Source organism: Mastigoproctus giganteus, chromosome 2 (assembly GCF_048544385.1).
Source record: "Mastigoproctus giganteus isolate SK-2022 chromosome 2, ASM4854438v1, whole genome shotgun sequence".
Classification (NCBI taxonomy): Eukaryota; Metazoa; Arthropoda; class Arachnida; order Uropygi; family Thelyphonidae; genus Mastigoproctus; species Mastigoproctus giganteus.
Genome location: NC_143576.1, coordinates 94,939,166 through 94,954,121, shown reverse-complemented (window position 1 = coordinate 94,954,121; position 14,956 = coordinate 94,939,166). Strand labels below are relative to the sequence as shown.

Below are 14,956 nucleotides of genomic sequence, written 5' to 3'. Positions count from 1 at the left end.
TATATTAAAGTAATAGATAAGTTAGTGGCAACAGAACGCTATACTAGCCATTACTGGTCCTTAGTTCAAACCTGGAAAGGATACATATAAATAGAATAAAGTAGAGAAAATAATATAATATAATAGATAAATCATAAAGGTAGAAGATAACATAGATAAGTATGGTATGTTAATTATAGGAGATAGTAACACAATGAAAGGGACTTTTTCAAGGGCTAACCCTTTCAATGTGTCTTACTATCTCCTATAATTAACATACCATACTTATCTATGTTATCTTCTACCTTTATGATTTATCTATTATATTATATTATTTTCTCTACTTTATTCTATTTATATGTATCCTTTCCAGGTTTGAACTAAGGACCAGTAATGGCTAGTATAGCGTTCTGTTGCCACTAACTTATCTATTACTTGCTTTTAACATATTAAGACTGATGTAATGTTTTATCATGTTATTTTTGATGGCATTAATCAGCTCTTCTCCTTTTAGTATTTTTAGTATTTCTCTCGCTCCTAGATTCTATTGTTTAGTTATTTATAAATTCTGTTCACGTATTCTATTTGCTCACTATATATATATATATATATATACATATATATATAATAGTAATATTTCAACTTTGGTTTTTATTTATTTGTAAATAAATGACTAATGTATATTTTCTCCATGTGATCCTTGTGTAATAGAATTTGTGTATTCCTTTTTTGTGATATATAAAAAGGAAAACCATTATAAAACTGTTTTCTCTGTTATATAATTCTCCAATATGCTCTGAGAAATGTTAACTATAAAGCTAATTGTACAATTAATACAGTTTCTTAAATTGTATACTATCCTACCATAATATTAGAGCATTCAGTTAATAGAAGTTGGTTTTCCTTTAGTGCTGATAACTGGTTTTGTGAGTAATGAATGTTCTCCAAAAGATAATATCCAAAAGATATTTCTCCAAAAGATAATTCCCAAAAGATATTTCTCCAAAAGATAGAGCATTATCCATCATTAGTTGATGGTGGCAGCAGTTTTCAGCATTGATTCTAAAAGGGTATGCAAAAGTATTCTTGGGTTAGTCCAAAGTTTGGCAACCTTTATAAATGGCAGGCCAAATAAAATGTGAGGTACATGCGGACCAAATTTTTTTTTAACTTTCCACGATTTTTAGGATTATTGAAATGGTGTTTAATGAAAAAATTGTCATAAACATTTTTATGTTATTTATTATAATATTTATACATACATGTACATATAATTAATTTTATTAATAAGAAAAACAAAATACAAATTAAAATAAAATTACAAAAATACAATTATAGTAACAAAATACAATTCCATTAACAAAAAATTGCAATATTTTATTTTTATAATATTTAATGAGAGATTTGATACCGTTTATATTTATCAGTGAATCAATATCTGGATTGATATTTGTCCTAGCAATGTGCAGAGTATTTTCTAAGTTTATGTCAGAAATTCCATTAATTCAAAAAAAAAATAATAAAAATAAAAAAATATATATATATATATATTTTTTGAAAATAAACGCTGGCCGGATTATGCATTTATGCAGGCCAGAGTTGGCCCGTGGGGTGGAGGTTGCCCACCCCCAGGTTAGTCCATTCCTACTGGAATATATTCTTTAGGTTTCCTTTGGTATCTGTTGATACTCTTTGAAGTTTCTTTCCAAATGATCCCACAGCTCCTTGATTGGATTCAGATCTGGAATATGTGGAAGCCCAGAGTAATGCCATATATTTTGGGAGTGTTCTTCAAAAGATCCTTGTAAAATACTTGCCTCTCTTTGCAGTAGCTGTGTCATCCAAGAACATTCCATTACTGTTATAAACAATAAAGAATACAGTTCAACCAGAAAAATGGTAACTAAGTTTAATAGGGCTAAAAATAATAAATGAGATAAGTAATTAAATAGAAGCCTTTGAGATTAAGTATCTCTTCATCAGCTATGAAAATACATACATAAAATATAAAAATGTTAAAAATAGATTGTGCCAAGTGTGGTCATGTTAGGCAAACAGAGAGCGTGCATAAGGATATGTACGTAATGCTAAAACATTTACTGGACAGGACTAGGTTGATTGTTGTTGTGAATGCAGGGTGCACACATGAGCTGAGTACCAGCATTTGTCATATTGCAACACTACAGCCTCCATGATTGGGTGTAGCTGCATGCTTCTATTGTGATTGAAAATGCTGTGGCAACCAAATATGTGCAGTGACTCAAGCCATAGTCGTTGATGGTAGTGGCGTGATTAGTCAGCAACCTCAGTATCATTTCATGTTTGGGATTGAGGTCATGTTGCACTGACCAGTAGTGCTCCGCAACTGCAGAGTGCGCAGAGTCAGCCAATTGAATGGCCCTTTCATCTTCTGAGAGGCAGTCCTGGAGCCTTCTGGCAGTTTCCCTCACATAGCAACTACCACACAGGTGTTTTGCACTGCTGTGCAAAAGTGGGGGGAAGGGTGTCTTCATCATCGAGACAAGAGACTGCAATCCTCTACCGGGAAGTTGCAGGCACTTTGGGAACTACTTTTACTGTTATAGTAAAATTACAGGAAAACGTTATCTGCAACAGTACCTAGACATACCCTGTAGTTGGCAAAGATTGAAGGATACGAAATGACTAATACAGTGCTATAAAAACATTGTTCACAAACTTGCGTGAAGGGCAGAAAATACTGTGGATCCATTTTATATGCTCTACATCTTGTCTGTATATTCACATCATTTGTCATATTACTCTTCCACTATACACTAGTCACAACTTTTGGTGTGGTATCTTAACTATACCACACCTGAGTTTGTTACAGTTCTTCTAAGTTAATTTTTTTGTCACAGGATGATCCACCCCTATTAAAAATTCAAGATCTATTAATTGAAGTGAAAGTGAACTACAGATTTGGTGATATGTTGTAAACGATTTTGCAAGGCTGCTAATTGGCTAAAATTGTGCCATATCATGTCCAGTTATATAATCTGCCTCAGTGTGTTCATTATTATTTCTTTGTTTTCTAATTTTAAAATAAAAATATTAGTTTGTATTCCTATGTAGGATCTTTCACATTTCTTGTATATGTGCCACTGCTTTTGTTAGTAATGATATTATTTTTAATTTTTTGGGAATATATGTTATTGTTTTTGATTTTTGTTTAGCAACGGTTGGATGAATTGCATAGACTTTGGGAGCTGCTTCTGTCTCGTCTAGCTGATAAAGGATTGAAACTTCAGCAGGCATTGGTTCTAGTGCAGTTCTTAAGACAGTGTGATGAAGTTATGTTCTGGATTAATGATAAGGTAAGTTTTTTTTTTTCGCAGAGAGAAAGTGAATTTTGTTCTCCTTTCCAGCAAATAATTTAAAAAGCTTAGAAGTGCATGCAATTTTTAATTAAGCTATTTGTCGCTAAAGATGCAGAAATAATTTTTAAAATTTGTTACCAGCTTAAAATTAATTGTTATAAAATTTTTTAAATTTAATGAACCCAAGCAATTTTTTTAAATTGCATGGGTTCATATTCAGCATTTGGTCTTACTAATTAAATGAATTAGTACTTAATAAATAAGCTTCTTGGAATTGAAGGCAACTTAATGAAATATATTTAGACTCACTGCAAAACATTCTAGAATGAGTAAGTTTTCTTTCATTTGATTGACTTGCATGCCTTCTGATATATTTTATTGTACAGTAGAAAGGGAGAAAAGTGATAAAACAAAAAAAAAAAAATCAACAGAGTAATGTAAAAAGAAACAGCAAAAATGCACAGGTAAGTAAAACTACATACATTTTGAATTATGATGCATACTTGAATTATCTTGTTAATTAATAATATTAGGGTTAAACATGATAGAAGATGAAAGGAAGCAAATTTTATATAGAATCTCTCATTAAAAAAAAATAGTAAAAACTCCTTGGTTTCTTGTTTTTATCTATTTATAATTATGTAAACTTTCTAACTCTTTGATGTAAACTTTGACTTAATGAGGAATGTGGTTCAATTGCTCCGACATCAGAGTAAGGGATACTTATGGTAGAGTCAGTGTTCTCAAATAACGATCAATGGCTGACCCTCTCTGTGTTTTTGGTTCGAGGCTAGATGGGATCTCATTTCATTAGCTAATAACTGTTACGTAAAGGCAAATTTTCTTATGTCCAGTCTAAAATTAGCATTTTGCATGATCCTGGGAAAAAAAAATGCACACCAACGTTAAATTTGCTTACTCCTTTTGAAGCCTTAAGAGATAGTAGTCTGATCCCCCATGCAGATGCCTGTATTCTTTGATATTAGGTTGCCAGACCTATATACAGTATTCAAGATGGTCTGCTTTGTTTAGTGCAATAATTACCTCTTTATCATCACTGACAGAATTACTATATATCATTCATAGAAGTCCATGGGCTGTCCTTTCATGTTTAATGGAAAATGTGAGTCAAATAAAGAAAGATTATTGATAGCACTGGTGCCTCTGTTGACATTTGAATCTGTAAAGTAAATATTATAAAATTCTAACAAACATGCTTGATTAAGTCTCTTATGTTCTGTATTACTTCAACATTATATATATATATATACAGGAATACCTCACATAGCGCTATTAATTCGTGCCAAAAATATACCGCGCTGTGCGAAACCACGCTGATCGAGGTATTATTAGTATGTATTTTAATGTAATGCGTTCCGACAATTTGATGATATGGGTCGAGTTGCAAAAATGTATAGGTGTTTGTTTACTATAAATTGATGCCCACAAAGTTCTTGCAAAAAAAGAAACTAAAATGATAAAAAAATACTAGTAAGGTACAAATGATTTTTATTGCAGTATGTATATACCAAAAGAATATAAGTAAAGTATGTACTGTATTTTTATTTTGAAAAATAACTGATCAGCTTAGTTTGCACAGTTTTTTCTTCTTTTTATCTGCATACATCTCTTTATAACATCGAATGTCATTTTGCAACGCCTGCCTTACTTTCATAACTGAGAGCAAAGTGGAGGAGAAATTGTTGAAGTTAAACATAAGAAAGGCACCTGGGGTGGATGGGATCTATCCAGTTATTTTAAAGGAGGCGGCAAAGCAACTAAGCAAACCCTTAGCCATAATTATGAGAGCATCCTTGGACTCAGGGGAGGTTCCCACGGACTGGAGATGTGCAAATGTGTCCCCAATTCACAAAGGTGGATCGAAGGGTGACACGAGTAATTACAGACCAGTTAGTTTAACTTCTGTTCCGGGTAAAATAATGGAGTTGCTGGTTAAAGATGCATTGCAGGATCATCTAGACAAGACTGCAGCAATAATTCAAACACAGCATGGGTTTGTTAAGGGAAAGTCTTGTCTGACAAATTTGATTGGTTATTATGATGTGGTCACAAAGGAATTGGATGCAAAAAATAATTTTGATATCATATACTTGGATTTCAGGAAAGCTTTTGACACTGTTGCGCATGGAAGACTACTGTACAAATTGGAGCAGAATGGTATTAAGGGTAAGTTGCTACAATGGATAAAAGGATGGTTAATTGGGAGAAGACAGAGGGTGGTAATCAATGGGTGCTGCTCTTCGTGGACTAATGTTATTAGTGGAGTCCCACAGGGTTCGGTGTTGGGTCCACTGTTGTTTTGTGTATTTATCAATGATATTGATGAAGGTATATCAGGCTTAATGTCGAAGTTTGCAGATGACACAAAGGTTGGCAGGGTTGTTAATGACAGTAATGGCAGTGTGCTACTGCAACAGGATCTAGATAATTTGGGCAGATGGGCTAAGAAGTGGCAATTGAAGTTCAACCTTGACAAATGCAAAGTACTGCATATGGGTAGAAGTAACCCCAGAGAAACGTACCAACTGTGTGGTACTACACTTAAGGTGGTAGAAAATGAAAAAGACCTGGGAGTAATTGTGCAGTCAGATATGAAGTTTTCTGAGCAGTGCAGACAGGCTGCTAGGGTGGGTCATGGGGTTTTGTCAATGATATATAGGAATTTTGCTAGCAGGGAAAAGGAGGTGATTGTCCCTCTGTATAAGGCAATGGTCAGGCCACGCCTTGAGTACTGCGTACAGGTCTGGAGGCCTCATTTTAGGAAGGATGTAGATTTGCTTGAGTGTGTACAGAGAAGAGCAACACGATTGGTAAGGGGAATGAAGGGATTCTCTTACCAAGAGAGGCTTAAGTTCTGCAAATTGCAGTGGCTGGAGACTAGGCACCTGCGCGGTGATCTGATTGAGGTCTATAAGGCCTTGAATGGGTTGAACACGCTGAATTCTGATGGGATCCTTCCACTTGTTCAGATTACCAACCTACGGGGACATAAGTTCAAATTAAGAAAAGACAGATGTAGAATAGATGTGCGGAAATTTGCCTTTAGCCAGCGGGTGGTTAATTGCTGGAACAAACTTCCATCTGTCGTTGTGGAAATTGATAGGTTAAATAAATTTAAGGAGGAACTGGACAGGCATTTGGAGGGAATGGTGTGATATTTTTTTTTTTTTTTTTTGGCTGATGCTGCATAAGCTCCTACACTTGCTTTCTTGCATCATGTGCCACTACTACTACTACTACCTCGTTCGATGTTTGGATCTAGACGAACACTTGCCGCCATTACATTTCTTCTTTCCACTCATATTTGCGTATAAAGGTGTAACGTTTTTAAAAAATAATCTTTAATAAAAAATACACAACGAAAAATATTTGTACAGCTTACGCACAGTCAACCGCTTGGAATCTAGAGTGTTTACTAATGTATGAATGCTAGCAGAGTCCATATATAATGGGAGTTGCGACAACAGTCAGTGTGGCCTTGAATCCATAACGCATTGGCATACGTGTTGGTTTTATAATACATACATATATATCAAATGTATTGGTGCATAATGCAGTTAATTTTTTTTTTAAATTTGTAAACCGCGCTATGCAAGGTATTCCTGTATATATATATATATATTTTTTTAATAGATTGTGACTTTTATTGGTTCTGCTCTCTTGTAGTGAGCCAAAATGGTTCATTCTTTTAGTATTCATATATGCAAAAAACCAAAAAAACCAAGACCAATTTATAAATTCCATATTAAGCACAGTCTCGTGATAATTTATTGTTGGCTCAAGCAACTTCCTTTCTTTTCTGATTTGTATTTCATCAATTCTGTCATCATCCATTTTGCTTGATATCTTGAGCTATAGTTTTGAAAGTATGTTATGGTTAGTAGTATCTATAATTATTTACTAAAATGTAATTTACTAATTATTTGTAAAAAATTATGGGAACCCCATAATTTTTTACAATTGAGCCATTAATCAGTAAATGATTTGCTTGCAGGCACATTTTTTTTTTTACAAATGTAGGTGATTTTCATATTAAAAAGTACATTGCTTGACAAAATTAGCAGAACACACAGAAAATGTGGTGTAGTTGTGTTCTCTGAGGAGTCCCATTTTAGCCTACAGACAGATTCTAGGCGTTATTTCATCTGGAGACAATGAGGAATGTGGTTCAATCACTCCGACATCAGAGTAAGGGATACTTATGGTAGAGTAGAGTAGGTGTTCTCGAATAACGATCAATGGCTGCCCCTCTCTGTGTTTTTGGTAAGAGTACTGTAACTGTGCAGAGGTACCAAGAACAGACCCTTTAACCCTATGTGTGACTTTTTAGGGGTGCATTTGGCCCAGATTTTCTTTTCATGCACTACAATGTCACTGAATATAGAGGGGCGTCTCCGTAGCCAGGTGGGAAGGAGCAGCAGTGCGTAGCACACGCTTCTTGATTAGACCGGGGTTCGAACCCGTCACCACCAAATACGGAGGATGTGGAAAGGTCAGGGAATGACCACCGCATATCCCGGAGCAATATGGCCTTAGTTGCTAATGCTCCTAAAAACCAAATAACAACAACAGCTTCTTGATTAGACTGGGGTTCGAGCCCGTCACTACCAAATACGGAGAATGCAGAAAGGTCAGGGAATGACTACCACATATTCCCGGAGCAATATGGCCTTAGTTGCTAATGCTCCTAAAAACCAAATAACAACAACAAATAAATAACAACTGCATATAGAGCTCATGCACTACAATTTCAAGTGGTGGAGGAATATCTTGAAACTGAAGATATCCAACGATTGTGGCCAGCACAATCGCCAAATTAAATTCAATTGAACACATGTGGGATGCCCTTCGGCATTGCATTGCATGTTAGTAATGATATAGCCAACTACTCATTCACTTGGTGAGCTAAGGTTTGCACTGGTGGAAGATTGAGATTTGTTGCCACAGGATCTTATAGATACTCTTATATTGAGCATGGTTCACTGCTGTCAGGCCTGTTTAGCTGTTGGAGGAGATCATATGCCATAGTGATGTCATGTGACCATATATTTGAGTATCTTGTATTGACTTCTGTAATGTGACCTTGTTGGTAATTCTTATACCACCCCTATAAATGTCCCTTGTAATATACCTTTTGTAAAAAGCTGTCTGAAGTTTCTCACTGTCTCCTCATTTCATCGTTATTCTATGGTACACCACCATACCAAATTTTATCCTGCTTCATCACAAGCTGTACAAGTTGCAACACATTTTTTACATGTTCTGTTAATTTTGTTGAGCAGTGTAGTATAGTGAATTGGATAAATGAATGATTTTTTTTGGAATGTGTTTTGAAATGTTGGGTGTAAGCATACACATGCACCAAATATGAATTGAAACTAAACACAGCTGGAGAAGAATTTATTTTATAAAGTACAAAAATATTCAGATTTCTCCTCTGATGAAATTCAACTAAAAGTAAAAATAGGTAATGACAAATAAGTTAACAAAAATTATAATAAATATATGAATACAGTAAGGAAGAAAATACAACTTAAATGTATAATAAGAATACATAAAAATTGTATGACCAATCTCATTAATGAATTACATTTAATGAGATCTGTGATACTTTTTTTTTTTTTTTTTCAGTTAATATTTTATCAAATTAGATTTCAGATTTTGTATTGCTGATCATTATATGCACATATTCATTAGATAAAGATCATATTTAAATTTAACAAATTTCATTCTGAAAAAAAAAAAAAAAAGATGGAATCATACCGAATGTGAGTGTTTTAATTTAAAACAGTACATACACAGCAGTGAAACTAATAACAGTGTAGTTAAAAAAAATCTGGCAAATCAAATGTCTATCTAATGAGTAACCATTAAAATATGCACATAATTACTAAATTTTACGTTTTTTTTTTTTACTAATTTTAATTTTTTAAGTGTTGCTGATCCTTTGTAATATACAGACCACTGTAATTTGTATTCAGCTTCACTTCTGCAAAATTGAGCTGTAGTTGAAAGAAGCAATCATTGAAAGCATTTGGTAAAAGTGTGTGTGGGTGTTTTAGTTGTCATTGGCAGCCTTACTTGGTCATTGGTAAAATGTAAACTTTAAACTCTAAAATAAATGAAATATTAAGGTCAGTATATTCTGTAATTCATAATTTTATTCTTAATGATGTTTGTTATTGTAAGGGTTCATGGGCAGGAAAAGATAGAATGAAAAAATCAGAGGGATGTTACTAATATTTCTTTCTTTTAGTGAATGCCCATTTGATTTTTATTCTTTGTTTTATTGCTTATACCTACATAATCTGCAATAACAGATTTTCCAGATTGAATGAAATCCTAAATTTGTAGATAAACTGGACATGTCACTGAAAATTATTATTTTGACATATACAGTGGTGGACAAAACCTGCATCACCTTAAAGAAAGTAACATTTATAGTGAAACGTATAAGATATTGTTTGATTATAGCCATTTTGTTTGTCACAAAGCAAAGGTATTGCATCAGATAATGCTTCTACTGCATCAGTCGTTTCTATAAATACGGCGTTGGAAGGGTATACACGCTCATTGGTATCCTGTTTTGTGGAAGTGTAAGCATGGCTCCATATGTTCAATGGACACCAAGAAAAAAAAGTGTAGCTGTTGCTCTGTCCCAAGAAGGGCTTTCTATGCATGCTATCACTGATGAAATAAGCTGCCACCAGTCAACAGTATCCTGGGTGCGAAATTAAAGCGTGAAACCGGTGATGTGAAGAGAAGACCTGGATCAGGCCATAAGATAGTGACTATGCCTTCCCAAGATCGATATTTGAAATGGCTATGCCGTCGTAATCACCATGCTAGTGCTCCTGATCTAAAACCGGACTTTGAGATCACCTCTGTTGTTGAAACACGTGCATGAACTATCCAAAGATGGCTTTCGGAATGTGGTCTGCATGCCCATTGGCCAAAGAAGAAGCCTTTGTTGACCCAACAAATGAGGAAGAAGCGACTTGCTTGGGCTAAAATGCATGTCTTGTGGACAAAAGAGCAATGGGACACCGTCATCTTTTCTGACAAATCGAAATTTAACCTGCATGGCTTGGATGGGATGCAAAATGTCAGAAGACGAAAATCGGAAGCATACCATCCTGACTGTATAAAACTGACTGTAAAGTTCCCTGCTGGTCAGATGGTCTGGGGATGCATAACAAGCAAAGGGGTGGGGCGATTTAAGTTTATTAACGGAATGGTGAATGCAGAAACCTACACTGCTACCTTGGAGGAGTGCCTGAAACTCGTTATCACCACACAGACATCCAAAACTGCATTTTTAAACAGGACTCAGCACCTTGCCACCCAGCAAAATTGGCAAGTTTTATGCTATTTAGATTTAATGATGAATTAGTCTTCTTGTCTCACAAGGCTTAAAACATACACCAATGTTTTCCTTTGTTTTTCTCCCTTAAGGTGCAGTCATACCTCAGAAATGCTAGCATTACAGTGTTGGACTGGCTTGGCAACAGTCCAGATTTGAACACTGTTGAAAATTGCTGGTACATAATGTCATCTAAAATTGCTCAGAAGAAGCCAACAAGTAAGATTCAGCTGCAGGAGAGCATTGTAAGGGTGTAGTACCACGAAATTGGGCAATCATATATCCAGAAGTTGATTAACTCTATGCCAGATCAAGGCTGTAATTGCAGCTCGAGGAGGAACAACAAAATATTGAGGATTTATTTTGCTGATTTACAGTACATAATACTATTACATTAACTTGTCATTTCAGTTTGTACACATAAATGCAATAAAATGTATGTTTGGTTGTCATGATTGCCATTTGCATGATTTCTCATAATTCCATTAATTACACATGTTACTCTTTGGGAAGATATTTATGGACATTAGGTATATAATGTGGAGTCTTTTTATTGGATTTCATTCACAGAGATATATATATCCCATCTAACAAATGCATTTCGAACATTTCTGCAACCCACAATGCAGCGCAAAACACATTATTTGCAAAATTCACAAGTGATGCAGTTTTTTTGTCCACCATTGTATATTAATTTAAATTTAAAATGTTGTGAACTACTGTAGGATTTTTTTCCTTAAAATTTTTCCTGTATAAGATAAAGTATTCATAATATTTTTTATCTCTATATATTATAATAATTCATTTATTTAAATTTTTAGGAAGCTTTTGTTACCACTGATGAATTTGGACAAGATTTGGAACATGTTGAGGTTCTTCAGCGCAAATTTGATGAATTTCAGAAGGTAGTTTTTCATTTTGTCATTAGATTTCATCTTTACGTTGGGATAACAAATTAAACTTGCAGAAAATAAAAACTAATGACTATGTACTTTATAGCTGTTCTTTATCACACTATATAAAGTATTTTTACAGTGTGATTTAGGTATTTCTTCTTATGAAGTGTGTATGTGTATCACAGAAAGAGAGAAAAGCACAGAACTGATACATATTGATGATAAGAGAAATCATATAACCTCAATGAAGTAGACACGAAGAGTCAATAGAAGTTATTGCTGAGTTATTGAATGTAATTAATGTAGTTAACTAGATAAAGAGATAATTTAGCATGACAAAAGAATGATAGAACAAAGAAAATGAATGAGGAAATAAAAAAACAAATAATATAATAATAAATAAAGAAAATACAATCCTAATATAGGAATGTGGATTTGAAAATTCTGTTAATAAAACATTTCTTTAAAGACAAAATGAGCAGAGGGAAAGCTCTTAAAGTAAGTGAAACTTTTATCAGTGGCAAGAATAAAAAGGAAAAAAGATGAAAAATTAATCTTAGAGAAAATTATATGATCATATTAAGATATTATCTCTAAATATTAACATATTACTCTCTATACATTAAAAGTGTGTCTTGATAAAAGTGAAAGTCTTTATGAAGCACCTTCTATAAATGGTTTAATCATTCCACAAATTCACTGTAAATGCACAATCATTCAACGAACTTGAAACTGTCCTTTTACAAATTAAAAGTAAACAGATTTGGTTAGCTTGGGGAAAGAAGTTAAGTAATGGCTAACAGAGTTGGCTCATTCAGTATTAGATTACTGGATTTTACAGACCTTCAGGCAGACTATTAGACTTTTACGAAATAAGCTCTAAGTCACAATGGTGATTCATCTTCTGATGAATGAATCACCACTATGTTGTTGGTGTGTACCAGATATACTATACCAGTACTGTCCATATTGATTTGAGATACTCCATTTTGATATGAGTGGAAAAAATTAGAATGCAAGGAAATGAATTTAAGCTTGCCAAGGAAATATTTTCACCTCTCCACATGTATACATCTTCCATCCCCTTCCCCACCTTCTCTTAAAAAAAAATCACAAAAACATGAAGAAAACTTTATTACTAGGGGCTTTTCTGAAAAAATGGCATTTCATGTACAATTAGCCAACAACTTTACAGCAGATAATTTATTATTATTATAATTTAAAATTTAGCATCATTTAATAATGAACACATTGCACAATGGATCTTTGGCTTTATAGAAGTCATTATTGATCATGACTTTTGTCTTAATAAACTAGTGAAAGTAGTTCATCTGTAAAGCTGTCCATGTATCAAGAGAATACCTAATTACAAAAAAAAATTGAGGGGTGTTTAGTGAAATGGATAACTCGAAAATATAAAAGCATAACATGTAAAGTTTAAGAATTTAGCAGTTTATTTAATCCAGTAGTGGGCCATAATCTGATTATAGTAAAAACAGTAGCACGTGAGGTGCCAAACTTTGTTTTTCATTTCTTGAAAATGTGTTTTTTCCCCCTTGAAATTCACCAATGCGTGATATTTAACTAATGGAATGCGGACTTATTAATTGTGATTTTTTAAACGTGTTTTTTTTTTTTTTTTTGCATGTTATTTTCAGTGAAATAAAACTAAACTTCTGTTAATTCTGCTGAAAACAAAAAGTTACAGTTATAAAATATAAACATGAAGCATTAGTCACTTTTTTTTTTTCAGTTCAGAAAACTGTTAAATGTGTGAAAATTCAAATTTACTCATTCATGTGTATTATAATAAACAGTTAAATAATAATAATTGAAACAAGAAACCACTTTACAACAGTAATGATAATAATGAAAACAAAAAGCAATTGTTTCAAAAAGAATTTCATTTGTTACAAAAAGCAGTAATTAAACATAAAACAAAGATTAACCGACTTCTTCATTTCTATAGCAGAGATATCAACCAATGGGTGAAAAATACATCTGTTTACACTGTGCCGAAACTGAAAGTAGCATGTTGAAGTGGAAGGCAAAAATAGGGACAAAAATGGTCGCACTAGACACCTGACAGGTTTTTTACATGTTTAATTCTAAGTAAACAATAATACTAGCCAACATGATTTTTACCTCCAAGAACTTAAATGCTGTTTTCAACCAATTTTTATGCATAGATTTTGAAAATCACCATGATAGTTTCACATCACGCCATAGTTATTAGATATAGAGGGAGTTATGTTTTACCAAAATATGCCAATTTCGGATAATCTAGCCAGTAATGTATAACCTTGATTTATTTTAAGAGATACAAGCTAATTCTGTTAATTTTAGCAATTGATTCTGGCCTTGGTTTTCTTGTGATAAACATAATTAGACTTCTACCTATGGTTCTTAGGTTCAAATTCCAATGCAACAATTTATAGTTTGAAGAGAGCACACTTAGCATTTTTGGTGAGGATTTTTGTAGGCTGTGCCAAGGTGTTCCAAGTATTAACTGATCGTGACATGTTCTCAGGGTTGTAAATCTATCCTCCAAACATAAATAGCCCCCTCAAGAGAGGGGCGGCCCACAACCCTTGCGGTAGCAGTAAAATAATTTCTGCCTCTACCTGCCAATTTGCAAATATTTTTCCTTTCAGTGTTTTCACATGAGTAGAACTAGTAAGTTGCCATGTCTGTGTACTGCATAGTGATAAAAATTGAATTTGAGTTGTTTTTATATTGTAATGTTTAAAACTGAATTTGCATTTTTTGAAATTAATTTAATGCTATATTGAATAAGCAGACACATAGGAAGTGTATCAATTATCGAGACAACTTTTGTTATGTTTGTGGAAGGTTTACCCCAAAGACTCAAAGTAAAAATATCTGTGATATTACAAAACTTTCATATCCTTTTTTTTCATTTCATTTTGGATGTAAAATTGGTGATCAAGACAAACTTGGTCGCCTCACAAGTGTTGTATGACAAACCTTGGTTGCCTCACAAGTGTTGTATTACCTGTATTTTTTTTTTTTTTTTTTTTATGAAAACCCCAAACATGAAAGGTATCAAAACCTATAGTACTTAGTACCGTGCATGGGTTGAAGGAGAAGTATGGGGGGGGGAGGGGGATGCTGGAAACTTTGCTCTAGAGACTAAACATGGGTTTCACCACTTCAAGCCTCCAATAAGCAAAGTGGTGGTATTTCACCGGTTGATGAAAGTCATCTACCACCTAAAACCTTGGTCGCCTCACAAGTGTTGTATTACCTGTATGACAAACCTTAGGAAGTGGTTACATGGCAAACTCAAAGTGTTACATTTTGCAATCCCTATGGTTTGGTGAGAACCATCTTTGGCA

The 14,956-nt window shown here is 33.7% G+C and overlaps 1 protein-coding gene across 1 annotated transcript in view; it reads left to right on the top strand.

Annotated features, from left to right (window-relative positions):
* LOC150089433 (spectrin alpha chain-like) overlaps positions 1-14,956 on the top strand; it is a 579,218-nt gene that overhangs the window by 53,587 nt on the left and 510,675 nt on the right. Inside the window, 2 exon segments of the mRNA XM_090389473.1 lie at positions 3,174-3,314; positions 11,523-11,606. Coding sequence (XP_090245599.1) covers positions 3,174-3,314; positions 11,523-11,606 — 225 coding nt within the window.